Source organism: Nerophis lumbriciformis, linkage group LG05 (genome assembly GCF_033978685.3).
Source record: "Nerophis lumbriciformis linkage group LG05, RoL_Nlum_v2.1, whole genome shotgun sequence".
Taxonomy (NCBI): domain Eukaryota; kingdom Metazoa; phylum Chordata; class Actinopteri; order Syngnathiformes; family Syngnathidae; genus Nerophis; species Nerophis lumbriciformis.
Genome location: NC_084552.2, coordinates 378,794 through 405,952, shown reverse-complemented (window position 1 = coordinate 405,952; position 27,159 = coordinate 378,794). Strand labels below are relative to the sequence as shown.

General features: G+C 42.7%; 1 protein-coding gene across 4 annotated transcripts; it reads right to left on the bottom strand.

The window, feature by feature from the left end:
- On the bottom strand, window positions 1-27,159 carry pyroxd1 (pyridine nucleotide-disulphide oxidoreductase domain 1). Of its 4 annotated transcripts, none has more exons than XM_061961464.1 (13): window positions 27,124-27,159; window positions 24,094-24,174; window positions 23,871-23,990; window positions 18,732-18,860; window positions 18,496-18,569; window positions 14,117-14,304; window positions 13,941-14,038; window positions 12,900-13,008; window positions 12,723-12,838; window positions 10,501-10,623; window positions 8,629-8,766; window positions 8,479-8,568; window positions 1-220 (listed from the first exon to the last, which is right to left on the bottom strand). In XM_061961464.1, exons 2-13 carry the CDS (start codon window positions 24,145-24,147, stop codon window positions 62-64), a joined length of 1,398 nt encoding a protein of 465 aa, XP_061817448.1. In that variant the 5' UTR covers window positions 24,148-24,174; window positions 27,124-27,159; the 3' UTR covers window positions 1-61. The 4 variants fall into 4 exon arrangements, with proteins under 4 accessions (XP_061817448.1, XP_061817447.1, XP_061817449.1 ...); XM_061961463.1 differs by lacking the exon at window positions 27,124-27,159 and adding an exon at window positions 26,101-26,403; XM_061961465.1 differs by lacking the exon at window positions 27,124-27,159 and adding an exon at window positions 26,101-26,403 and having other exon boundaries at window positions 8,489-8,568.

Here is a 27,159-nt window from a genome sequence, read left to right as displayed (position 1 = left end):
TTATTAGTTCTCCGTCATATTTATTTGATTGGAACTTTCATATTTCAAAGAAAAGTCTATTTCAATCAAAGTAGTCGTCTATGTCAATGTTGGGGTTGAGTAGATCCTCCCCGTACCGTGTCAGGTCCATCTGGTTCAAGATGAGATTCTCAAAGGTTTCCTCTAAGTCCGTCTCCCCGATCAGCACTGCTCCCACCATCCTGCCACCTTGTAGCACCACCTGTAACCACAACACAGCATCACCTGTAACCACAACACATTGATCACCTGTAACCACAACACATGTATCACCTGTGTCAACTTCAACCATCCTGCCACCTTGTCGTCAATCGTTTCCCGTCTGCAAGTGAGTCCTCATTCTTGCCAAGACCTAACAGTATCCTCTGGCCAGTATGGACTCAGCAGAGGCCAAAGGACTGAAGGAGATCCTGCGTGCCCAGGAATCACGGCTCGCCCGACAGGAGGATTTTCAGACGGCGATGGCAGCGCACATGGGTCACCTCTACTCCCAGCTGCTAGACCTACTCGGGCAGTTTGCTCGACCGGACCCGACGTCCCAACCTCCCACGCTAACTGCCGCTCCCACGTTGCCTTCACCTCCTCCCAGAAGCGGATGGAAGCTGGCCCCTCCGGCCTCATATGCTGGAGGTCCCCGGTTTGTGCAAAACATTGTTGATAGACTGTGCTATTCATAACGAGCTGATGCCCCATGCGTTTCCCACGGACTGCTCCAAGATCGCATTCATGATTTCACACCTTACAGATAGAACCAAAGCGTGGGCTTCCGCCGATTGGGGGCGGAGCTCGTCACTCTGCCACTAATTCACAGACTTTCAAGCTGCTCTAACTAAGACTTTTGACCCGGTGTCCTCCAGCAGAGAAAATGCGCAAGAGCTAACTAAGCAGGTTAAAGCAGAAAGCTGATGGGGCGACATGGACCTCTATGACCTGTTTCTGAAGGGACTCGGAACTGCCATACAGGAGCTCCTCGTTCCCCTGGACCTACCCGACAACCAAGATTCCCTCATCGCACTCGCCATCAGGACGGACAACCAACTAGCCCAGCTGAAACGACAGCGTGGTGTGGGATCGGCTGATGCAGGAAGAACCACCCGTACTTTCGCACCTAGCTGGACGGAGCTACTTCCTCACCTCCGCACTGATCGGGAGGAGGAGCCCATGCAGCTGGGAAGAGCCCGACTGACCCCAGAGGAGCGACGCAAGCGGCTGATGGAGGGGAGAGGGCGGCCATCTTGTCGTTTCCTGTCCGGCCAAGAGGTCCCAGTGGTCGTCTTATATTCAGCTGCTCATCTTTTGTTTGGTTTTTTAACTTTTTTCCGGCTGCACCTCAGATGCCACGATCACTCATCACACGACCACAGATCTAGAGGCGCTAATAGACTCTGGGGCAGACGAGAGTCTGATTTTTATTTGTATTTAGCCTTTATTTAACCAGGTAAAATCCCATTGAGATCAAAGATCTCTTTTCCAAGGGAGACCTGGCCAAGAGGGCAGCAGCAAGGTTACATTAAAAACAGTAAACAAATACATAAAACATCTCATTTACAACATTAAAACTTGCTGACATGACACATGTGCATACAGACAAGGTAGACTGCAGTCCTTTCACAGAAGCTTTAAACTCATTCAACGTAACTAGGGTTTGAAGTTTAATATTCCATTGTAGGTTATTCCAAGCCTTCGCTGCTGAAAACCTAAATGCTTTCTTGCCCAGTTCACTTCTTACTTTGGGGACGACAAATTGCAGAACATTCATTGAACGAAGATTGTGACTTCCTTGTTTCTTTGTTAAAAGACAAGACAGATAAGATGGAGTGATACCCAGAATGGTTTTGTAGATGAAAACATACCAATGATTGAGGCGTCCAGCACATAAAGATGTCCAGTTAACCATTGAGTATAACACACAATGGTGAGTAAGTTGGTGGTACACACTATCCAGCTTGTGGAGACAAGCAGCAGTAGCATTCATGTACAACACATCTCCATAGTCAATAACAGGTCAAAAGGTTGTTTCCACCAATTTCTGTTTCACAGTAAAAGAAAAGCAAGACTTGTTTCTATAATAAAATCCCAGTAAAAGTTTCAGTTTTTTTTACAACATACTGAATGTGCTCCTTAAAACTCAAGTGGTCATCAATTCAAAATCCTCCATCCATCTTCTTCCGCTTATCCGAGGTCGGGTCGCGGGGGCAGCAGCCTAAGCAGGGAAGCCCAGACTTCCCTCTCCCCAGCCACTTCGTCCAGCTCTTCCTGTGGGATCCCGAGGCGTTCCCAGGCCAGCCGGGAGACATAGTCTTCCCAACGTGTCCTGGGTCTTCCCCGCGGCCTCCTACCGGTCGGACATGCCCTAAACACCTCCCTAGGGAGGCGTTCGGGTGGCATCCTGACCAGATGCCCGAACCACCTCATCTGGCTCCTCTCCATGTGGAGGAGCAGCGGCTTTACTTTGAGCTCCTCCCGGATGACAGAGCTTCTCACCCTATCTCTAAGGGAGAGACCCGCCACCCGGCGGAGGAAACTCATTTGGGCCGCTTGTACCCGTGATCTTGTCCTTTCGGTCATAACCCAAAGCTCATGACCATAGGTGAGGATGGGAACGTAGATCGACCGGTAAATTGAGAGCTTTGCCTTCCGGCTCAGCTCCTTCTTCACCACAACGGACCGATACAGCGTCCGCATTACTGAAGACGCCGCACCGATCCGCCTGTCGATCTCACGATTCACTCTTCCCTCACTCGTGAACAAGACTCCGAGGTACTTGAACTCCTCCACTTGGGGCAAGATCTCCTCCCCAACCCGGAGATGGCACTCCACCCTTTTCCGGGCGAGAACCATGGACTCAGATTTGGAGGTGCTGATTCTCATCCCGGTCGCTTCACACTCGGCTGCGAACCGATCCAGTGAGAGCTGAAGGTCCTGGCTAGATGAAGCCATCAGGACCACATCATCTGCAAAAAGCAGAGACCTAATCCTGCAGCCACCAAACCGGATCCCCTCAACGCCTTGACTGCGCCTAGAAATTCTGTCCATAAAAGTTATGAACAGAATCGGTGACAAAGGGCAGCCTTGACAAGACTCTGCAGCATCGCGTGGACATCGGGGGCGGTACCACTGGATTGGCAGACCGGGGTGGTGGTTCCTCTCTTTAAGAAGGGGAACCGGAGGGTGTGTTCTAACTATCGTGGGATCACACTCCTCAGCCTTCCCGGTAAGGTCTATTCAGGTGTACTGGAGAGGAGGCTACGCCGGATAGTCGAACCTCGGATTCAGGAGGAACAGTGTGGTTTTCGTCCTGGTCGTGGAACTGTGGACCAGCTCTATACTCTCGGCAGGGTCCTTGAGGGTGCATGGGAGTTTGCCCAACCAGTCTACATGTGCTTTGTGGACTTGGAGAAGGCATTCGACCGTGTCCCTCGGGAAGTCCTGTGGGGAGTGCTCAGAGAGTATGGGGTATCGGACTGTCTGATTGTGGCAGTCCGCTCCCTGTATGATCAGTGCCAGAGCTTGGTCCGCATTGCCGGTAGTAAGTCGGACACGTTTCTAGTGAGGGTTGGACTCCGCCAAGGCTGCCCTTTGTCACCCATTCTGTTCAATTCAAAATCCTAAATATTTAAAAGCAGATACTAACATAATTTGTTGCTGATGGACTGGGGTTTAGCCGGGAGACTAGGACTCAAATCAGAACCGCTAGAGCCAGATCTCTGAATGGTAAGGAGCTTTTCACCATCACACACATCAGTGAACCTGTCCAAATGAACATTGACTGCCATTAGGAAAAGATTGTTCCATTCTTGATTACTTCACCCTCTCATTCTCTGATCTTGGGGCATCCATGGCTGTACCAACATAACCCTCGTGTTGACTGGAAAACAGGGGAGATCAGCAAATGGGGAAGGGAATGCACCAAGAACTGTGTTTTTTCTACTTTCCAGGGAAAACGTGTCAAGGAAATTAATATTTTTTCTTCCAATCCTGCCACAGACTCAGAATTTCCGGACCTGAATTCCGTTCCCTCCGGTTATCACCACCTGCGACAAGTCATCAGCCAAACAAAGGCCCGGTCACTTCCGCCCCACCGATCCTACAACTGTGCCATCGAACTGTTTTCCGGTGCCACTATTCTTAAAGGGCGTCTGTACTCTGTCTCTGGTCCAGAAAGGGCTGCCACATCTCGGCATCACTGGAAGCTGGCTTGATTCGCCCGTCATCATCACCAGCAGGAGCAGAGTTCTTCTTTGTGAAGAAGAACGACGGGTCGTTAAGACCCTGCATTGATTACAGCCCACTGAATGACATTACCATCAAGAACCGTTACCCTCTTCCCCTCATGTCTTCTGTCTTCGACCAACTCCAACAGGCCAAAATATTCACCAAACTGGATCTACGCAACGCTTACCATTTGGTCCGAATAAGAGAGGGAGACGAGTGGAAGACCGGATTCAACACACCCAGTGGTCACTATGAATACAGGGTCATGCCCTTTGGACTCACCAATGCCCCCACCATGTTCCAAGCCATGATCAATGAAGTTCTAAGAGACTTCCTGGACCATTTCGTGTCCGTCTACCTTGACGATATATTGATTTATTCACCTGACAGTGACACTTACCTTCACTTCACTTCACTTAGTCCTCTTGCACTTCAGGGTGCGTAGAGCCGACCATAGCAACCAGGTCTCTCCATCTGGGTCTATTGTGGGCTTTGTGTTGAGCTTGTGCCATAGTCACATTGCAGGCCTTAAGGTCCTGGGATAATACATCCAGCCAGCGAGTCCTGGGGGCGCCTCTAGGGCGTCTCCAGCCAGCTCGCTGCGGGTTGAAGTCCAGGATTTTGCGCGTGGGGTGTTCCCCCGGCAGGCGGATGACATGGCCGTACCAGCGCACTCGCCGCATTGCTGCGAGGCGAGAGGCTGGGAGCTGTTGGGTTAGCTCTCTTAGGGTCTTGTTGGTGACATGCTGGCTCCACGTGATGCCTTCTATCCTCCTGAGGGCTCTGGAATCAAAGCCATCTAGCCTGGCCGCCAGGATGTTATTCAGCGGCCATGTTTCCGAGCCGTACAGAAGGACAGAGATGACAGAGGAATTGTAGACCCTCAACTTGGTGTCCCGAGATATGTGCCGGTGTCGCCACAACGGTCTCCACAGGGACTGCATGTCCCTCTGGAACATCCTGAAGTCCCTCGGAGTCCCAACTAAAATCACCACACTCTTTCAGCAGTTGTATCAGGGTGCAGAAAGCTGTGTGCGTGTGAACTGTAAAGACTCTGAGTGGTTCCCCATCAACAGCGGGGTCAGGCAAGGCTGTGTTGCCGCACCAGAACTATTTAACTGTGTCATCGACCACCTGATGTCCAGAGTCTGTGTGCGAGTCCCCGGGGTGTCACTTGGAAACTACACCCTAAAGGACCTCGAATACGCCGATGACACCACCCTGTTCAGTGAGACCGCTGACCAGCTCAGGGAGGCCCTCGGTGTGTTTGATGAGGAGACCAAACAGCTCGGCCTGAAAATCAGCTGGTCCAAAACCGAACTCATGCATATCGGCGATGGACCAGACCCACCACCCTTCTTATTTGAGGATACCCCTGTCCACTTTGTCCCTACCGTCAGATACCTCGGCTCGACAGTCACCAACACCGGCGACCTCAAACGAGAGGTGGACCGCCGTCGCGCCCTTGCAGCCTCCGTCATGACACTTACCAGGTCCACGTAAATCAGGTTTTAAAGAGACTCTTGGACAATGACTTGTATGTTAGAGCTGAAAAGAGTGTTTTTCATGGCGACACTGTCTCCTTCCTGGGCTTCATTGTAGCTCCTGGAAGAGTGCAGATGGTTCCGGCTAAAGTTAGCGCTGTGGCCGATCGGCCTACACCTGACAACCGCAAAAAGGTTCAGCAATTCTTGGGCTTTGCTAACTTTTACAGGCGGTTTGTCAGAAACTTCAGCGCAATAGCTGCTGCTCTCCACAGTCTTACCTCCACCCAGGTGCGGTTCCACTGGTCTCCAGAGGCAGAGAGGGCCTTCCACCTCAACTCCCATCCTCCCCATTCCGGACCCACTGCGCCAGTTCGTCGTGGAGGTGAACGCTTGTAATGGAGGAGTTGGAGCGGTCCTGTCTCAACGTTCTCAACAGGATGGGAAGATGCATCCCTGTGCCTTTCTGTCCAAAGCTGAAAGAAACTATGGGGAGTTGCTGGCGGTGAAGCTCGCCTTGGAGGAATGAAGGCATTGGCTCGAGGGGACCGAACACCCATTCATCGTCTGGACGGATCACAAGAATCTGGAATATATCAAGAAGGCTAAGAGATTCAACTCTCGCCAGGCCGGGTGGGCGCTTTTCTTTAACAGCGTTTCCTTTTCACTCTCCTACAAGCCGGGGTCCCGCAACGTCAAGCCAGACGCCCTGTCACGACTATTCCACCCCGAGCTTGAGGCCAAGAAACCTGAGACCATCCTTCCACTGAACTGTGTGCTAGGAGCGGTAACTTGGCCAACAGAAACCGAGGTAAAGCAAGCTAACGGTGTGGCCCCGCCACCTAGGGGATGTCCTGATAATTGATTGTTTGTCCCCACGGAGCTGTGTCCCCGGGTGATTCATTGGGCCCACACCTCGCTGCTTTCATGTCATCCGGGAGTTAAAAGAACCATGTTTGTGATCTCCCGGCGGTTCTGGTGGCCAGACATGGTGACGGAGGTCTGGGAGTACGTAGAGGCGTGTTCGGTCTGTGCCAGGAACAAGACCTCTTCCAGGTCTCACCTGGGACTTCTCCAGCCGCTCCCCATCCCCTCCAGACCGTGGTCAGACATGGGGCGGGCAGGTTATGAATAATAACATGAAATAATAAATAACTATAAAACGTTAACATAAAAACTATAACAGTTAGACAAAAATGTTTTGCAGATCAAATGTACAAACAATTGGGACGAAGGAGATATTCGGGGGGCTGATTATGAATAATAACACCTTAATTACCCGTTAATAGAAATGTCCGATAATGGCTTTTTTGCAAATATACAATAATCATATATTGTCCGGCTCTTAATTACCGATTCCGATATCAACCAATGCCGATATATAGAGTGGCGGAATGAACACATTATTATGCCTAATTTTGTTGTGATGCCCCGCTGGATGCATTAAACTATGTCACTTTACTATGAATTGATTAACGTGGACCCCGACTTAAACAAGTGTGAAAAACTTATGGGGGTGTTACCATTTAGTGGTCAATTGTACGGAATATGTACTGTACTGTGCAATCTACTAACACAAGTTTCAATCAATCAATCAAAAACAAGGTTTTCCAAAATAAGAGAACAACTTCTACTCCAGTTATGGAAAAAAGTGCCGACATGGCACTGCCATATTTATTATTATTGAAGTCACAAAGTGCATTATTTTTTTTAACATGCCTCAAAACAGCAGCTTGGAATTTGAGACATACTCTCCCTGAGATAATCCTGATACCCACTACAACTATGGGAAATACTATACTTTGACTTTCACAAAGTGCATTATTTGTATTTTTTTTTTTAAACACGCCTCAAAACAACAGCTACAAAAACAATGAAGGCACACATCTTCAGTCCAGAGTATACGGTACTAGAGCATACTTGCCAACCTTGAGACCTCCCAATTCGGGGGTTGGGGAGGGCGGGGTTCGGTGGTAGCGGGGGGTGTATATTGTAGCGTCCCGGAAGAGTTAAGGGTTCTGGGTATTTGTTCTGTTGTGTTTATGTTGTGTTACAGTGCAGATGTTCTCCCGAAATGTCTTTGTCATTCTTGTTTGGTGTGGGTTCAGTGTGGCGCATATTTGTAACAGTGTTAAAGTTGTTTATACGGCCACCCTCAGTGTGACCTGTATGGCTGATGATCAAGTATGCCTTGCATTCACTTATGTGTGTGTAAAAGCCACATATATTATGTGAGTGGGCCGGCACGCTGTTTGTATGGAGGAAAAGCGGACGTGACGACAGGTTGTAGAGGACGCTAAAGGCACGCCCTCCAATAATGTTGTCCGGGTGGAAATCGGGAGAATGGTTGCCCCGGGAGATTTTCGGGAGGGGCACTGAAATTCGGGAGTCTCCCGGGAAAATCAGGAGGTTGAAACTGATACCGATCATTTCCGATATTAGCATTTTAAAGCATTTATTGGCCGATATTATCGGACATCTCTACCCGTTAACAACGTAAAAAACTATAAAACGTCAATAACATAAAAACTATATTTAGACAAAAATATTTTGCAGCACAAACTTCGCACAAATGATTGGGATAAGTTTGGGGAAATGTTGACTTGGCTGGTTATGAATAATAACATGTTAGTTACACATATAAACTATAAAATGTTAACATAACATTTGGACATGTTTGGGTGGCTGGTTATGAATAATAATAGGTTAAATAATGAATAACATCAAAAGTATAATAGCTTAGGAAGTGGGTCATCATCACCTTGACGTACTCCTGGCCTTTGGTGCATCGCAGTAGCAGCTGATGGTCGGAGGCCAGCCCCTGTGCGTTAAACTTGCCCAGCAGGACCACCTGGTGAAGACCACTCTGTCACCACACCTTCAACCTGATGAGTGACATCATGCTGCCTACCTTGTAGTTGAAGAAGGTGGTGATGTGAGCGAAGAGCTCAAAGCAGAAGTCCAGCTCTATAGTCTGGGACAAGACTCCTGCCGCCATGCAGCGAGCGGCGTAGTAGCCCATCTGGCGAGCCTGCGTCCACAAGCGCATCTGCAGCAAGATGGACTAACTATGTCACAAGATAGACTAACTATGTCACAGCACCACACTTGTTGACTAACTATGTCACAAGTCAGCACCACACTTGTTGACTAACTATGTCACAGCACCACACTTGTTGACTAACTATGTCACAGCACCACACTTGTTGACTAACTATGTCACAGCACCACACTTGTTGACTAACTATGTCACAGCACCACACTTGTTGACTAACTATGTCACAGCACCACACTTGTTGACTAACTATGTCACAGCACCACACTTGTTGACTAACTATGTCACAGCACCACACTTGTTGACTAACTATGTCACAGCACCACACTTGTTGACTAACTATGTCACAGCACCACACTTGTTGACTAACTATGTCACAGCACCACACTTGTTGACTAACTATGTCACAGCACCACACTTGTTGACTAACTATGTCACAGCACCACACTTGTTGACTAACTATGTCACAGCACCACACTTGTTGACTAACTATGTCACAGCACCACACTTGTTGACTAACTATGTCACAGCACCACACTTGTTGACTAACTATGTCACAGCACCACACTTGTTGACTAACTATGTCACAGCACCAGACTTGTTGACTGACTATGTCACAGCACCACACTTGTTGACTAACTATGTCACAGCACCACACTTGTTGACTAACTATGTCACAGCACCACACTTGTTGACTAACTATGTCACAGCACCACACTTGTTGACTAACTATGTCACAGCACCACACTTGTTGACTAACTATGTCACAGCACCACACTTGTTGACTAACTATGTCACAGCACCACACTTGTTGACTAACTATGTCACAGCACCACACTTGTTGACTAACTATGTCACAGCACCACACTTGTTGACTAACTATGTCACAGCACCACACTTGTTGACTAACTGTCACAGCACCACACTTGTTGACTAACTATGTCACAAGTCAGCACCACACTTGTTGACTAACTATGTCACAAGTCAGCACCACACTTGTTGACTAACTATGTCACAGCACCACACTTGTTGACTAACTATGTCACAGCACCATACTTGTTGACTAACTATGTCACAGCACCACACTTGTTGACTAACTATGTCACAGCACCAGACTTGTTGACTAACTATGTCACAGCACCACACTTGTTGACTAACTATGTCACAAGTCAGCACCACACTTGTTGACTAACTATGTCACAAGTCAGCACCACACTTGTTGACTATGTCACAGCACCACACTTGTTGACTAACTATGTCACAGCACCACACTTGTTGACTAACTATGTCACAAGTCAGCACCACACTTGTTGACTAACTATGTCACAAGTCAGCACCACACTTGTTGACTATGTCACAGCACCACACTTGTTGACTAACTATGTCACAGCACCACACTTGTTGACTAACTACCGTATGTCACAGCACCACACTTGTTGACTAACTATGTCACAGCACCACACTTGTTGACTAACTATGTCACAGCACCACACTTGTTGACTAACTATGTCACAGCACCACACTTGTTGACTAACTATGTCACAGCACCACACTTGTTGACTAACTATGTCACAGCACCACACTTGTTGACTAACTATGTCACAAGTCAGCACCACACTTGTTGACTAACTATGTCACAGCACCACACCTGTTGACTAACTATGTCACAAGTCAGCAGCAGACTTGATGCCTGTCAAGACGGACTAAGTATGTCACCAGACTAGATACCTGTTGCCAGTAAGGGCTGTGCTCCCAGCATGCACTGCACACATCTCCGGCAGCGTAGACGTCAGGCTGTGATGTCATCATGTGGTCGTCCACTCTCAGACCGCCATCGTCCGCTAAAGCAAACTGCAAATACAGCAATGGAGGATATGTGGTAAAAGAGTGAAATGGTTGAATCAGTTGTTGTCCTTCAGTGACACCTAGCAGAGAAAATGGTGGTACAATTGTCCCTCCTCTATATGGTAAACCTTGTTGTCTTGTAAAAAAGTCCCACATGACTTAAGTGAATGATTTTGACAGCCCTAAAGACAAAACTTTGTGTTATGGGTGACAAAAAACAACACTACTAATGTAAGAACAAAAGAGCAAAAACACGTCATGTAATATGAAAAAGCAGAAATGTTGATACTAATAACTAATAATACAATTTGTCACGTACAACACAACGCTGAGACTCATTTTTCAATCTTTTTTTAAAGAAATAAACTATCAAAATGGCCCTCGCAGACGTTTGTAGTTAATAATATCTAATGTTCTTATTATGTCTTTTTCCTTACATTTTTATTGTTCCTTTTTTCCAACAACACAATGGGTCTTTTTTCCTGATTCCTGTGAGAATCCTGCGTGTGGCTGAAGCACTAAGGAGCAGGAGTAGAGGCGGGAATCTTTGGCCACCTCATGATTCAATTCAAAATGGACTATTGTGTATATTGATGCAGTTTTACATTTCTTTTCCTTTCACTAAATAAGAGTTTACCATTTGCAACTTTTAAAAATGATGCATTTGTGATCATTTCCATTCATGGTAATGTGTTAAAAACATAAATGCTATAAAATGAAGCGTCTGGTCGGATCTCTGGATGAGGCAGCTCGCTGCAGTCGGCCACATTTTAAAACTGTCTGCATGACTTTATTTACAGTAAATACATCTATTATTGACGTTTACTAATCACATTTATAATGGTCTATGTTACACATGTATAATGGTCTATGTTACACATGGATTATTTCCGCCACATTTAATGGGGACTATCCAGGACTAGATGCAGTGTGCTCATACAACCAGCAGGTGGCATCTTTGAATGCATCATCTCACATGCAACACACACATCTGTCACTTAGGTGACTTGTTATTGAAGTAAATAGTTAGGTGAGTTGTTATTGAAGTAAATAGTTAGGTGAGTTGTTATTGAAGTCAATACTTAGGTGACTTGTTATTGAAGTAAATAGTTAGGTGAGTTGTTATTGAAGTAAATAGTTAGGTGAGTTGTTATTGAAGTAAATAGTTAGGTGAGTTGTTATTGAAGTCAATACTTAGGTGACTTGTTATTGAAGTAAATAGTTAGGTGACTTGTTATTGAAGTAAATACTTAGGTGACTTGTTATTGAAGTAAATAGTTAGGTGAGTTGTTATTGAAGTAAATACTTAGGTGACTTGTTATTGAAGTAAATAGTTAGGTGACTTGTTATTGAAGTAAATACTTAAGTGACTTGTTATTGAAGTAAATAGTTAGGTGACTTGTTATTGAAGTAAATACTTAGGTGACTTGTTATTGAAGTAAATAGTTAGGTGACTTGTTATTGAAGTAAATACTTAAGTGACTTGTTATTGAAGTAAATAGTTAGGTGACTTGTTATTGAAGTAAATACTTAGGTGACTTGTTATTGAAGTAAATACTTAGGTGACTTGTTATTGAAGTAAATAGTTAGGTGACTTGTTATGGAAGTAAATAGTCGAACACAGATGTTATTGAAGTAAATAGTTGGTTATTTAGGTGACTTGTTATGGAAGTAAATAGTTGGTTATTTAGGTGACTTGTTATGGAAGTAAATAGTCAAACACAGATATTATTGAAGTAAATAGTTGGTTATTTAGGTGACTTGTTATGGAAGTAAATAGTCAAACACAGATGTTATTGAAGTAAATAGTTGGTTATTTAGGTGACTTGTTATGGAAGTAAATAGTCAAACACAGATGTTATTGAAGTAAATAGTTTGGTGAGTTGTTATTGAAGTGAATAGTTAGGTGAGTTGTTATTGAATTAAATAGTTAGGTGAGTTGTTATTGACGTAAATAGTCAAACACAGATGTTATTGAAGTAAATAGTTAGGTGAGTTGTTATTGAAGTAAATAGTTAGGTGAGTTGTTATTGAAGTAAATAGTTAGGTGAGTTGTTATTGAAGTAAATAGAGATGTTGTTATTGTAGTTGATGGTTGTCCTTACATTGTTGCCAGGTAAGAAGGGCCGGGTGTTGGGTGTGACTCCGGTGGCACTGACCACAAAGTCACAGCCGTAAGTCTTGCCGTTGGTCAGCTGGACATAGACCGGCCATGTTCCTCCTAGGCCCGGATGGGAAATGGTGGTTGAGGACTGGATTGTGAATGTCGACCTAGTTCTCACCGGTATCAGCTGTGTTTGTTTGCCGTGCAGCTGTGGAGTTGAGCATCTCCTGGGAGGTGAAGATCTTGTCCACCTCACACTGATATTCCACTGAGAGTGTGTGGGATGCCTGACAGAGCAGCAGTAACATAAACATGCTTTTATAGTCCACATCAACCCGCGGCTCTTTCATCACTCTGATGCGGCTCACTTGCATACTTGCTGACACTCACCATTTTTCCAGGAGACTTCCGAATTTCAGTGCCTCTCCCGAAAATCTCCCGGCGCAACAATATTGGGGGCGTGCTGTGATGGCAGTGCCTTTAGCGTCCCATTTTACACTATCTGCGGGGGGGGGGGGGGGGGGGGGGGTTGATGTGTGGGCGGGGTTTGGTGGTCGCGGGGGGCGGGGGGTGTATAATGTAGTAGAGTTAGTGCTGCATGGGATTCTGGGTATTTGTTCTGTTGTGTTTATGTTGACTCACGATGCGGATGTTCTCCAGAAATGTGTTTGTCATTCTTGTTTGGTGTGGGTTCACAGTGTGGCGCATATTAGTAAGAGTGTTAAAGTTGTTTATATCGCCACCCTCAGTGTGACCTGTATGGCTGTTGAACAAGTATGCCTTGTAGTCACTCATGTGTGTCTGCAGAAGCCGCATACAACATGCAACCGGGCTGGCACACTGTTAGTACAGGCTGTAGAGGGCGCTAAAGGCAGTGCCTTCACGGCACGCCCTTATTATTGTTGTTTGGGTACAAATCAGCAGACATCCCATAGAATAGTTGCCCTGAATTTCGGGAGTCTCCCGGAAAAATCGGGAGAGTTGGCAAGTATGACGCTGTCAAGCGCCATTCATATAAAACTTACGTCTTGTGGGCCGCGTGTCTGCTTTATACATAGCACAAATAAATAAATAAATCTACTTTATATTCAGTGTTATTTCATTTTAAATTTCAAAAGAGTTTTGTGGCTCCCATTGTTGTCTTGAATGTGTGAAAGGGGTCAAAATGTCTCTTTGAGTGGTAAAGGTTGCCGACCCCTGGTCTAGATCAAGTCCTCACCTGCTCTGCTCCTTTCAGAACCATCCCTTCATGCCAGTCTGGACCGAGCGCACTGCCAGCCTCTGTTGGACCAGAGCCACGTCCTCGCCTATTTCCATCTGGAAAGGACACCACATACTTTAGAAGCCTAGTTTGGGCCACAAATGCTCCTTTTTTTTTTTTAAAGATGTGAAGACCTGCTGTGAAGGTCTGGGCCGCTGCATCCTGTGTGGTGTAGCGAAGCCTCTTGCAGGGAGCGGCTCTCTCCGGCTTGTCGGCCCCCAGCGACGGGACCAGGAACTGTGCGGCTCCCGCATCGAAGAAGGTGTTTCCGATGGCGTTGTCCTTCACTGCCCATACCACCTCACAGCCTTCCACCTCATACCTGCGGGGAGAACCACTTCACACTCTGGATCTCCAGCTACAGTAGGCACCAGGGAGTCCCCATACCAGTATTTTGCTACCGCTACCAAAATGTATTTCAATAAATGTATACTTTTCTAAATGGGGGGGAGCACAAAAATGTCATTATTGTCTTTATTGTAAGAACAAATGTTAGTGTAGATGAAAGATATGTTTATTATTCTCATTTAGTCCTTCAATAAAATAGACAACTTGTCTTTTAGTAGTAAGTAAACAAACAAAGACTCCTAATTAGTCGTATGCAGTAACATATTGTGTCATTTATACACCTATTATTTTGTACACATTATGAGGGACAAACTGTAAAAAATGTATTATTAATCTACTTGTTCATTTACTGTTAATATCTGCTTATTTTCTGTTTGAACATGTTCTATCTACACTTCTGTTCAAATGTAATAATCACTTATTCTTCTCTTCTTTGATACTTGACATTAGTTTTGGATGATACCACACATTTAGGTATGGATGTGATACCAAGTAGTTACAGGATCATACATTGGTCATATTCAAAGTCCTCATGTGTCCAGGGACATATTTACTGACTTTATAAACAATAACAAAAGATTTTGTGATAGTTAAAAAATATTGATTTAATTATTGTCGTGTTGACTATTTACGACTCTTGTACTTGGTATCATTGCAGTCGATAATGTGTCTGTATAGATCCACCTAGTTGTTTAACATTCAGGAGCACTAACTTGCTGTTATCGGTGAGCTATAGTATCCTCCTACGGTGTGTAATGAAGCATGTTTAGCTATTCCTCGTCCTCCAGTGATAATGCTACTTGTAAGAAACATACTTTATTTGTCGCCGTAGTTTATATGAGTTTATGAACATAATATGGTTTTATTTTTTAAATAAATAAGATTTTGTGATGATGAAAAATATCGACATAATCATAGTAGTATCGACTAGCTACGCTATTGTACTTGGTATCATTACAGTGGATGTCAGGTGTAAATCCAGCGGGGGCGCTAGCTTGCTGTTAGCGGTGAGCTATTGTATCCTCCTACGGTGTGTAGTGAAGCATGTTTAGCTTATTCCTCGTCCTCCAGTGATAATGATACCTGTAAGAAACTCCCTTTATTTCAGGATTAGTGATTTAGAAGTAGCTAAAACACTAAGGATGGATGCTAGCCGCTAGCTAGCTAGCCATGTCTTAAAGCAGCTCTTCCTGAGGGTGTTTCAGTGTTATAACCTCACCTTTATCTTAACTTTTTACACCAAAATGCGTCCATTCTCCCTTTTCTGTCTACACACTGTGTCTGCTTGTAAGTACTCTGTGTGTGTGCGCTGCCCAACATGCTCCTCTGCTCCTAAACCAGCAATGTCATGACGTGACGACACGTCGTCATGCCCATAAAAAAAATATATATATATTTATATATATGTATGTGTGGGAATATATATATATATTTATATATATATATATATATATATACTGTATATATATAGGGAACCTGTACTTTTCAAACAGTATAGTACTGTGTTTGATTGATTAGTAGTTGATTAGCACTTTGGATATCCCTGCTGTACATTATTCACTTAACCAGAGTCTCCTTTTGGCTTCAGTAGGTCCTAAAACTACATCCTCTGCAAACAATATTTCTATATTACATGACAAGGCTTGTTATTCTACCAATTGTGTAACTCTGACAAAACAAATAGACAAAAACAATTTCAACTACAGAGGATGATGATTTTTTTGGAGAGTAAAACATTTGCATTAATATCTGTACATGTCCAAATGTAGTTTTTACTAACTCCACAAGATGGCACTAGCTGCATTTCAAATAAATGTTGATACTCACGCTAACTCCAAGGCAATCTTCTAAATGTTGCTACTCACGCTAACTCCAAGGCAATCTTCTAAATGTTGCTACTCACGCTAACTCCAAGGCAATCTTCTAAATGTTGCTACTCACGCTAACTCCAAGGCAATCTTCTAAATGTTGCTACTCACGCTAACTCCAAGGCAATCTTCTAAATGTTGCTACTCACGCTAACTCCAAGGCAATCTTCTAAATGTTGCTACTCACGCTAACTCCAAGGCAATCTTCTAAATGTTGCTACTCACGCTAACTCCAAGGCAATCTTCTAAATGTTGCTACTCACGCTAACTCCAAGGCAATCTTCTAAATGTTGCTACTCACGCTAACTCCAAGGCAATCTTCTAAATGTTGCTACTCACGCTAACTCCAAGGCAATCTTCTAAATGTTGCTACTCACGCTAACTCCAAGGCAATCTTCTAAAAGTTGCTACTCACGCTAACTCCAAGGCAATCTTCTAAATGTTGCTACTCACGCTAACTCCAAGGCAATCTTCTAAATGTTGCTACTCCCGCTAACTCCAAGGCAATCTTCTAAAAGTTGCTACTCACGCTAACTCCAAGGCAATCTTCTAAATGTTGCTACTCACGCTAACTCCAAGGCAATCTTCTAAATGTTGCTACTCACGCTAACTCCAAGGCAATCTTCTAAATGTTGCTATTCACGCTAACTCCAAGGCAATCTTCTAAATGTTGCTACTCACGCTAACTCCAAGGCAATCTTCTAAAAGTTGCTACTCACGCTAACTCCAAGGCAATCTTCTAAAAGTTGCTACTCACGCTAACTCCAAGGCAATCTTCTAAATGTTGCTACTCACGCTAACTCCAAGGCAATTTTCTAAATGTTGCTACTCACGCTAACTCCAAGGCAATCTTCTAAATGTTGCTACTCACGCTAACTCCAAGGCAATCTTCTAAATGTTGCTACTCACGCTAACTCCAAGGCAATCTTCTAAAAGTTGCTACTCACGCTAACTCCAAGGCAATCTTCTAAATGTTGCTACTCACGCTAACTCCAAGGCAATCTTCTAAAAGTTGCTACTCACGCTAACTCCAAGGCAATCTTCTAAATGTTGCTACTCACGCTAACTCCAAGGCAATTTTCTAAATGTTGCTACTCACGCTAACTCCAAGGCAATCTTCTAAATGTTGCTACTCACGCTAACTCCAAGGCAATCTTCTAAATGTTGCTACTCACGCTAACTCCAAGGCAATCTTCTAAATGTTGCTACTCACGCTAACTCCAAGGCAATCTTCTAAATGTTGCTACTCACGCTAACTCCAAGGCAATCTTCTAAATGTTGCTACTCACGCTAACTCCAAGGCAATCTTCTAAAAGTTGCTACTCACGCTAACTCCAAGGCAATCTTCTAAATGTTGCTACTCACGCTAACTCCAAGGCGATCTTCTAAATGTTGCTACTCACGCTAACTCCAAGGCAATCTTCTAAATGTTGCTACTCGCGCTATCTCCAAGGCAATCTTCTAACAAGCACAATGCTCCTTGGAATGTTGCTACTCACGCTAACTCCAAGGCAATCTTCTAAATGTTGCTACTCACGCTAACTCCAAGGCAATCTTCTAAATGTTGCTACTCCCGCTAACTCCAAGGCAATCTTCTAAAAGTTGCTACTCACGCTAACTCCAAGGCAATCTTCTAAATGTTGCTACTCATGCTAACTCCAAGGCAATCTTCTAAATGTTGCTACTCACGCTAACTCCAAGGCAATCTTCTAAATGTTGCTACTCACGCTAACTCCAAGGCAATCTTCTAAATGTTGCTACTCACGCTAACTCCAAGGCAATCTTCTAAATGTTGCTACTCATGCTAACTCCAAGGCAATCTTCTAAATGTTGCTACTCACGCTAACTCCAAGGCAATCTTCTAAATGTTGCTACTCACGCTAACTCCAAGGCAATCTTCTAAAAGTTGCTACTCACGCTAACTCCAAGGCAATCTTCTAAATGTTGCTACTCACGCTAACTCCAAGGCAATCTTCTAAATGTTGCTACTCCCGCTAACTCCAAGGCAATCTTCTAAAAGTTGCTACTCACGCTAACTCCAAGGCAATCTTCTAAAAGTTGCTACTCACGCTAACTCCAAGGCAATCTTCTAAATGTTGCTACTCACGCTAACTCCAAGGCAATTTTCTAAATGTTGCTACTCACGCTAACTCCAAGGCAATCTTCTAAATGTTGCTACTCACGCTAACTCCAAGGCAATCTTCTAAATGTTGCTACTCACGCTAACTCCAAGGCAATCTTCTAAAAGTTGCTACTCACGCTAACTCCAAGGCAATCTTCTAAATGTTGCTACTCACGCTAACTCCAAGGCAATCCCTCCATTTCCGACAAGCACAATTCTCCTGGCTTTAGAAAGCTGCTTCTGGAAGTCCTGGAACACACATTGGTGCAATACTGTGAGTCTTTTGCACTTTTCTGACATGCACGTGTCTAATGACACCTAACTTAAAAGAGAGATCTTCTCAGCTTTATTGCAGAAAGAGAGGAAATGAAAGATGTCTCAACAGGATGTAGTATTATTTGGTATCCCTGCCTGGACACTGTCTGTGTCACGTATGCCCAGCACATGCTGCTTGTCCTCAGCCAGGAGTTTAGGTCTGGCCCCGCTGCAGATGCACAGCTTCTCGTAAGCAAAAACCTCTCCGTCGGCTGTTTCCACCAGCTGGGAAGAAATGAATACAAGTTAGAGTAAAGTCCTACAATGTAGTGTAACTCCCATCCAGCAGGCGGCGATATATTTGAGAGACAATCAGCACTACCAGACCCATAACTCGCTGTGCAATTGTGTTTAAGGACACCTACCAAATTGGGTGCTTTTTCAAGGTAAACGTAAAATCCCACGATACATTATTTCCATACATTTGTTGCATGTGATGTCACTTCCTGTTGCAGACACCCATAGCGGACTCAAGGGAAAGTTACAATTGTGCATGCCAACAAATAAGGCCGGCGTGCCTGGCTCACAAACAAGGCTCCGCTTTTCAGAATGCAATAGCTCAATGCTAATTTACATTGGAGATGCCATTTACATGCTACCGGTTAGCATTAGCCATTTCGACGCCTCCAAATGTGGCAATCAAAGGTACAACTAAGATGCAATCAAACTGCTGGCGTGCAACAAGTACAATTCTTAACAAAAGACTCAACAACGGACATTCAACCTAATGGCAAAGACTACTTCCCCGACTACTGCAACTGAAATGAGTGTTTACATATCTTAGTACGTCCACTCAAAAAAGAGAAGCGTATCCTGAGTTAATCTGGATACACATGCCATAGTCTACTGCCATCTAATGCCCTGCATGACTACTTGGTGTGTGCCATAGTCTACTGCCATCTAATGCCCTGCATGGCTACTTGGTGTGTGCCATAGTCTACTGCCATCTAATGCCCTGCATGACTACTTGGTGTGTGCCATAGTCTACTGCCATCTAATGCCCTGCATGACTACTTGGTGTGTGCCATAGTCTACTGCCATCTAATGCCCTGCATGACTACTTGGTGTGTGCCATAGTCTACTGCCATCTAATGCCCTGCATGACTACTTGGTGTGTGCCATAGTCTACTGCCATCTAATGCCCTGCATGACTACTTGGTGTGTGCCATAGTCTACTGCCATCTAATGCCCTGCATGACTACTTGGTGTGTGCCATAGTCTACTGCCATCTAATGCCCTGCATGACTACTTGGTGGTGTTTTGGTGGATTGCAGCCATAAAACATGCTAGAAGCAGGCAGAAAAGCGACCCTCCAACAACACCGGATTCCAATATAACGCTGACTACTCTAAAGTACTGCAGTATTCATTCATTTAAAAAGGTACTATATACCGGTACTATGAAAAATACCTGTACTTTTTTTTTCTTCATGAGCTTGATGGCACGCCGTGGTGACATTGCTGCTAATATGAGCCGAGTCAACACCCACGCAGAGCACTTACAAGCAGAAACAGTGTGGTGACATATGAAGGATGGACATATCTCAGCTTCAAAACTAATGATGCAATAATAATACACTGCAAAGGGGCTAACATCCTTCCACAGTGTTTTAGCTACTTCTAAATCACTAATCCTGGCCTCCATGCCGACAAATAAAGTACGTTTCTTACAAGTAACATTATCACTGGAGGACGAGGAATAGCTAACTAAACATGCACACAACACTACAACAACTAACAAATAGGTGGATCTATACAGATACATTATCGACTGTAATGATACCAAGTACAAGAGTCGTAAATAGTCAACACTACAATAATTAAATCGATATTTTTTACTATCATTATAAAGTCAGGACTTTGAATATGACCAATGTATGATCCTGTAACTACTTGGTATCAGATCCATACCTAAATGTGTGGTATCATCCAAAACTAATGTCAAGTATGAAAGAAGAGAAGAATAAGTGATTATTACATTTGAACAGAAGTGTAGATAGAACATGTTAAAACAGAAAATAAGCAGATATTAACAGTAAATGAACAAGTAGATTAATAATCCATTTTCTACCGCTTGTCCCTCATCATTTTGACAAAATATTATCAGAAATGACACGGTATGTTAGCCAAATTAGCTTTTGTATTCTGTTTGCTTACTTACTATTAAAAGAGAAGTTGTCCAGCATGTTCACTAGGTTTTTTAACTCAGCGTTCTAAAATTGTTCTTTGTTCTTTCTTTGGAGTATCATGAGTGTCCCAATATTTTCTGTTAAAATAAAGCCAATAATGTCATTTTTGTGGTCCCCTTTATTTTGAGAAGTATTGAAAAATACATTGTGGTAGCGCTACCAAACACTATAATATTAGCTATGCTCCATCTCTGATTGTTAACAATACTTGTGAGTCATTCACAGCACAAAGCAGTTGTGAAATGACATTGTTGCAAGTTAGTGTACTTCTAGGGGGATTGAGGGCAATATCTGATCCACTTCACTGAATTCTGGAATCTAAGGCTTACACTAAGCTGCATAACCCCTTAAAGGAATCATTATTTAGCCTAAGCATCGTTTCAGCCACACTAAACCAGCGTTTAAGGTTCCCTTACTTGGATCATTTTTTACACGGCTTGTATTTCTTCAATCTCGCTTTGTATGGACACATTGATCCTTTATAAACTGAGTTCGGAGAGGAAGTGACACCAGAAAGACCGCCCCTCACACAGGAAGTGAGGTCAGAAAGAAGGCGCCACAGCCACCTTCATAATAAAGTGGTTTCCACTCAGAGGTAACCACTAGAAATATGGAGGCGAGTCATCCAGACATGGCCGTGTTTCTCCTTCTTCTACATGTACAGACACTTGTGGAAATCACACATGAATACCTAAAGAGAAAGCCATTGCAGCTATTTGGGATTAGGGATGTCCCGATCCAGGTTTTTGCACTTCCGATCCGATACCGATACCGACCGATACCGATACTGACCGATACTGGCCTATCCGAGCATGTATTAAAGTTTAAAGTTATTTAGCCTACTTAGTTGTCAGAATCATGTTGAAAAGGGTTTTAGTACTCTTGATAACAACTAGCCAGCTGAATTAGGGGAGTTTGAATAATACACAATGGTTGGTAACAAGAAACTGACCTGTTTATTCAAGGATAAACACAAAATAGACAAAATTATACATGACAAACAGAAATGGCATCATTGAACTAGGGCTGGGCGATATGGCCTTTTTTTAATATTGCGATATTTTAAGGCCATATTGCGATACACGATATATATCTCGATATTTTGCCTCAGCCTTGAATGAACACTTGATGCATATAATCACAGCAGTATGATGATTCTATGTGTTTTGATTGATTGATTGAGACTTTTATTAGTAGGTTGCACAGTGAAGTACATATTCCGTACAATTGACCACTAAATGGTAACACCACAATAAGTTTTTACACTTGTTTAAGTCGGGGTCCACTTAAATTGATTCATGATACAGATATATACTATCAGATATATACTATCATCATAATACAGTCATCACACAAGATAATCACATTGAATTATTTACATTATTTATAATCCAGGGTGTGGAGGGTAAGTGTCAAAAAGACAGCCAAAAGAGTTTGATATGAGAATAAATCTAAAGTTAAAATATAGGGTAGAAATGCACCCATTTGCAGGAAATGTAGTCTTGATTTTCAAAATGTTCTTTCAAGGCTTGCATGTCTACATTAAAACATTCTTCTTCATACTGCATTAATATATGCTACTTTTAAACTTTCATGCAGAGAAGGAAATCACAACTAAAAAAATCACTAATTTTTTCATACGGTGTTGATGTGGAAATGTTTGCCTCTGCATTTTGATGACGTGGACGTGTGGCACAGAATGGAGATAAGCGTCTCGACAGACGTCACAATATTTGAACAATGATGACGAAAACTGTTTTCTCTGTCGTGTCCGTGTGTCGAAAATTGTTATGCGCTTATTTTTTTATTTGATTTTGTGCGTGGCATAGATTTGCTATGCGCAGAGGACGCTTAAACAGTGCGCAATTGCACAGGCGAGCACCTTAGAGGGAGCGTTGCTCGCACGGCTGCGCTAGCATCACAGCTAACGTTAGCCATGCTGCTACCTCTCTGCTCGGGGAGGACGTATACGTATGTGACGTATGACGTGACAGTATGTGACGTGTGTAAGAAGGTGCGCTTGCTGTCTGTGAGAGGGAGACACAGAAAAGAGTGAGAAGAGCCTGTCGTGTAATGGCAGCAGCTAAAAGCAACTGCGTGAGAATTCACAGACCTGTGGATGTGTTGAAGGTGTGCTGGAAAATGCGGAACGGAAATTAGGGAGCAGCAGAAAAGTGGAATGTATTATTTAAATCGGTGCGTTGGAAAACACGGACCGGAGTTTTTTTTTAAACTGGATCTGGATCGGCATTTTCCCATGCCTTCCCACGCAATTTTTGGCAAATATCGGCAACCGATCCGATCCAAATATCGGATCGGGACATCCCTATTTGGGATACAACACTTCTCAGACGGCAAGAGAACTTTCCAATGTCCAGTGATTCTACTTAGCTTTGTCCATTTGTCCAAGGAGAGACAACGAGAATGCGGGCTCCCGTGGATGTGATAAAAAAGTTAGCGTGTGCTTTGTATTACCTGGCCGACGAGGGAAAACGGTGAATACTTTTGGACTGGCAAAGCAGACTGTATCAGTTATTGTCCGCCATGTATGTCACGGACTCAACGTCTAGGTCCAGAGTATATCAAGTCAGCAAAAAGGAATGGACAATGGAGGTGAAGACAAGAGTGAGGAGCGTCCTGAGCAGATATCTACATCCCTCGTTTGATTGATGTCAAATGTTCTTTATCACATTGTAATAAAGATGTGATTCATGTATGATGTCTCAGGTGTGATTCACTACAATAGTCACACTGGATTCCACTTTATTGAAATAGCACAACACTGGATATTGTTCACATAAGTCACATTTAATTGAAGAAGTTGCACACCAAGCAGCACTAGAGGCGACTATGACGTACTAGGTCGTGTTGTGCCGGCTGACGGTCTTAAACCACCATTGTGTGTGTGGACAAGGATAAGGTTAGGTGGGAATTACCCTGGATAACCTGGACCTGACTTTCATTTGAACTGCTGCTTTTCCTGCCAACTAAACACAACTAGTCACGTGACTAGTCCTACTGCTAGTACATTTAATAGTCCAACTCACGTGTGATTGTGTGTGCAGTGCTGTGACCGTGGAGTGGATGACAGTCAGGTTGGGGAGTTTCTCCTCCAGCACACTGGATGATTGTTCCTCCACTTGGAATTCTTCCAGAACTGTGGCCACCTTTCCAAAGGAAGAAACAATGTGTTGACTTCTAATGAAATGCAGCAACATTTGAGTGTGCAGGGCGTTAAAACATGAGTCCACTATTTCATTGTAATCTGACCTGTTTATAGTTGGTGACTGCCTTGATGAGGCGGCCTGTGGTGATCAAAGCCATGTCAGCTGACGGCAAACTGCACGACAACTGCAACACACACATTAATACTCTTCTACACACTATTAATGTAAGCAATGCACTTGTACACACTATTAATGCAAGTAATATACTTGTACACACTATTAATGTAATAAATACTCTTCTACACATTATTAATGTAAGCAATACACTTGTACACACTATTAATGTAAGCAATTAGTCTACATATATATATGCGTTGTGTTTCACCTGCTCCACACACAATTAGTCTATATATACCGGTATATATATATATATATATATATATATATATATATATATATATATATATATATATATATATATATATATATGTGTGTGTGTGTGTGTGTATATATATATATATATATATGTGTGTGTGTGTGTATATTGTGTTTAACCTGCTCCACACACTATATATATATATATATATATATATATATATATATATATATATTTAGACTTAGAATTAGACTTAGACTTCCTTTTTATTGTCATTCAAATTTGAACTTTACAGCACAGATAAGAACGAAATTCCGTTACATAAGCTCATGGTAGTGCAGGATAAAAAAGCAATAAGGTGCATATATAAATAAATAAATATATATATAAATAATATATAAATATATATATAAAATAAATAAATACGTATATCCATCCATCCATTTTCTACCGCTTATTCCCTTTGGGGTCGCGGGGGGCGCTGGAGCCTATCTCAGCTACAATCGGGCGGAAGGCGGGGTGCATCCTGGACAAGTCGCCACCTCATCACGGGGCCAACACTGATAGACAGACAACATTCACACTCACATTCACACACTAAGGCCAATTTAGTGTTGCCAATCAACTTATCCCCAGGTGCATGTCTTTGGAGGTGGGAGGAAGCCGGAGTAGAACCCACGCAGTCACGGGGAGAACATGCAAACTCCACACAGAAAGATCCCGAGCCGGGATTGAACTCAGGACTACTCAGGACCTTCGTATTGTGAGGCAGACGCACTAACCCCTCTTCCACCGTGCTGCCCTAAATATATATAAATATATATAAATAAATAAATAGATTACTGTACAGATAAATTTATTGCACTTTTTCACGTTTATGGATGTATGTTATATTGTCTTTTTTATTCCAGCAAGTTAATCCATTTTGGGGGGAGTTGAGGGGATAATTTAATTATGATGCGTTCAAGAGTCTTACGGTCTGAGGGAAGAAGCTGTTACAGAACCTGGAGGTATATATATATATATATATATATATATATATATATATATATATATATATATATATATATATATATATATATATATATATGTGCCCTATATAAACCATGGTATGCGAATGCTCCCATTAAAATCTCCTGACGATTGAGGGTACCCCCCTCATGAAACAGGCCTGTAGAGATGAAATAGTCTTGTGATTTTTTTTTTCCCCACACATACATATATTGCGCTCTACTACGGTATCGAGCACTATTTTTTGGATAACCTTATTAAGACATATATATATATATATATATATATATATATATATATATATATATATATATATATATATATATATATATATATATTTATGTGTGTGTGTGTGTATTTACCTGTCCCACACACTATTAGTCATATATATATATATATATATATATATATATATATATATATATATATATATATATATATATATATATGTGTGTGTGTGTGTGTATACTGTATATATATATATATATATATATATATATATATATATATATATATATATATATATATATATATAGTATGTGTGTGTATTTACCTGTTCCACACACTATTAGTCTGTATATATATTGTATATATGTGTGTATTTACCTGTTCCACACACTATTAGTCTATATATATATATATGTATATATACTGTATATATGTGTGTATTTACCTGTTCCACACACTATTAGTCTATATCTATGTATATATGTGTGTATTTACCTGTTGCACACATGTCACCCCCGCGATGCCGCCTCCAATCACGATGCATTTAAAAGATTTCTGTCTTTTGTCAGCCATGACAAAGCTAAGCGTGCTAACTCAAGCTAAGTATTGTTGGACACAGCGCTGGGACACGCTCCAACTCTTTCTTTTCCGGTCCTTCACTATGATAAAACGGTACTATTTAGTGATGAAGAGCGACTAAGTGTAATATAAAGAGTAGGAAGTAGGAAAAGTGGAAGTATTTCTGTGTTGCTACATGTGCGTAGCTGCAGACCTACTTCCGTGTTTACATCAAGTACGGCAAGCGGTAAGGCTTAAAATAATCATTTGATGCGCAAAGCATTAATACTACAGACAAACAGTGAGTTCATGCTTATAAACGTATGTTATAATTATGACTAATATAATATGAACACACTGGTAGGCAAAATATATATATCAAGTTATTGCTACGTGTGCGTAGCTTGGGCACTGTACATTTACTTTCGTGTTTACATCAAGTACGGCAAGCGGTAAGGCATGAAATAATAATTTGATGCGCAAATCAGTAATTCTACAGACAAACAGTGAGTTCATGCTTATAAAAGTATGACATAATTGTGACTAATATAATATGAACACACTAGTAGGCAAATTAGATCCAGCAAGTTATTGCTAAGTGTGCATGGCAGGGGCGCAGTAGATTTACTTCCGTGTTTACATCAAGTACGGCAAGCTTTAAGAGACAAAATAATAATTGCCTGAGCAAGGCAGTAATTCTACAAAAAAATCGTGAATTTATGATTAAAAACTATGTGATCGTGTTTGTTATTAAACATTTTATATAAATGTCAACACTATCAACACGTCCACATGTTAACGCTATCCTGCCTCAAGGATAGGATAGGATAGACCAGGGGTATCCAAAGTATGGCCCAAGGGACATTTGTGGCTCACAGCTAAGTTTTTAACGCACCGCGGTACATTCTAAAAATACTATTCCTGAAAAAACATTTAATAAAGTGTCATGAAAGAGCAAACCTGTGCTGTGTCCCCTCAGCTGTGGCTGATTGGCAC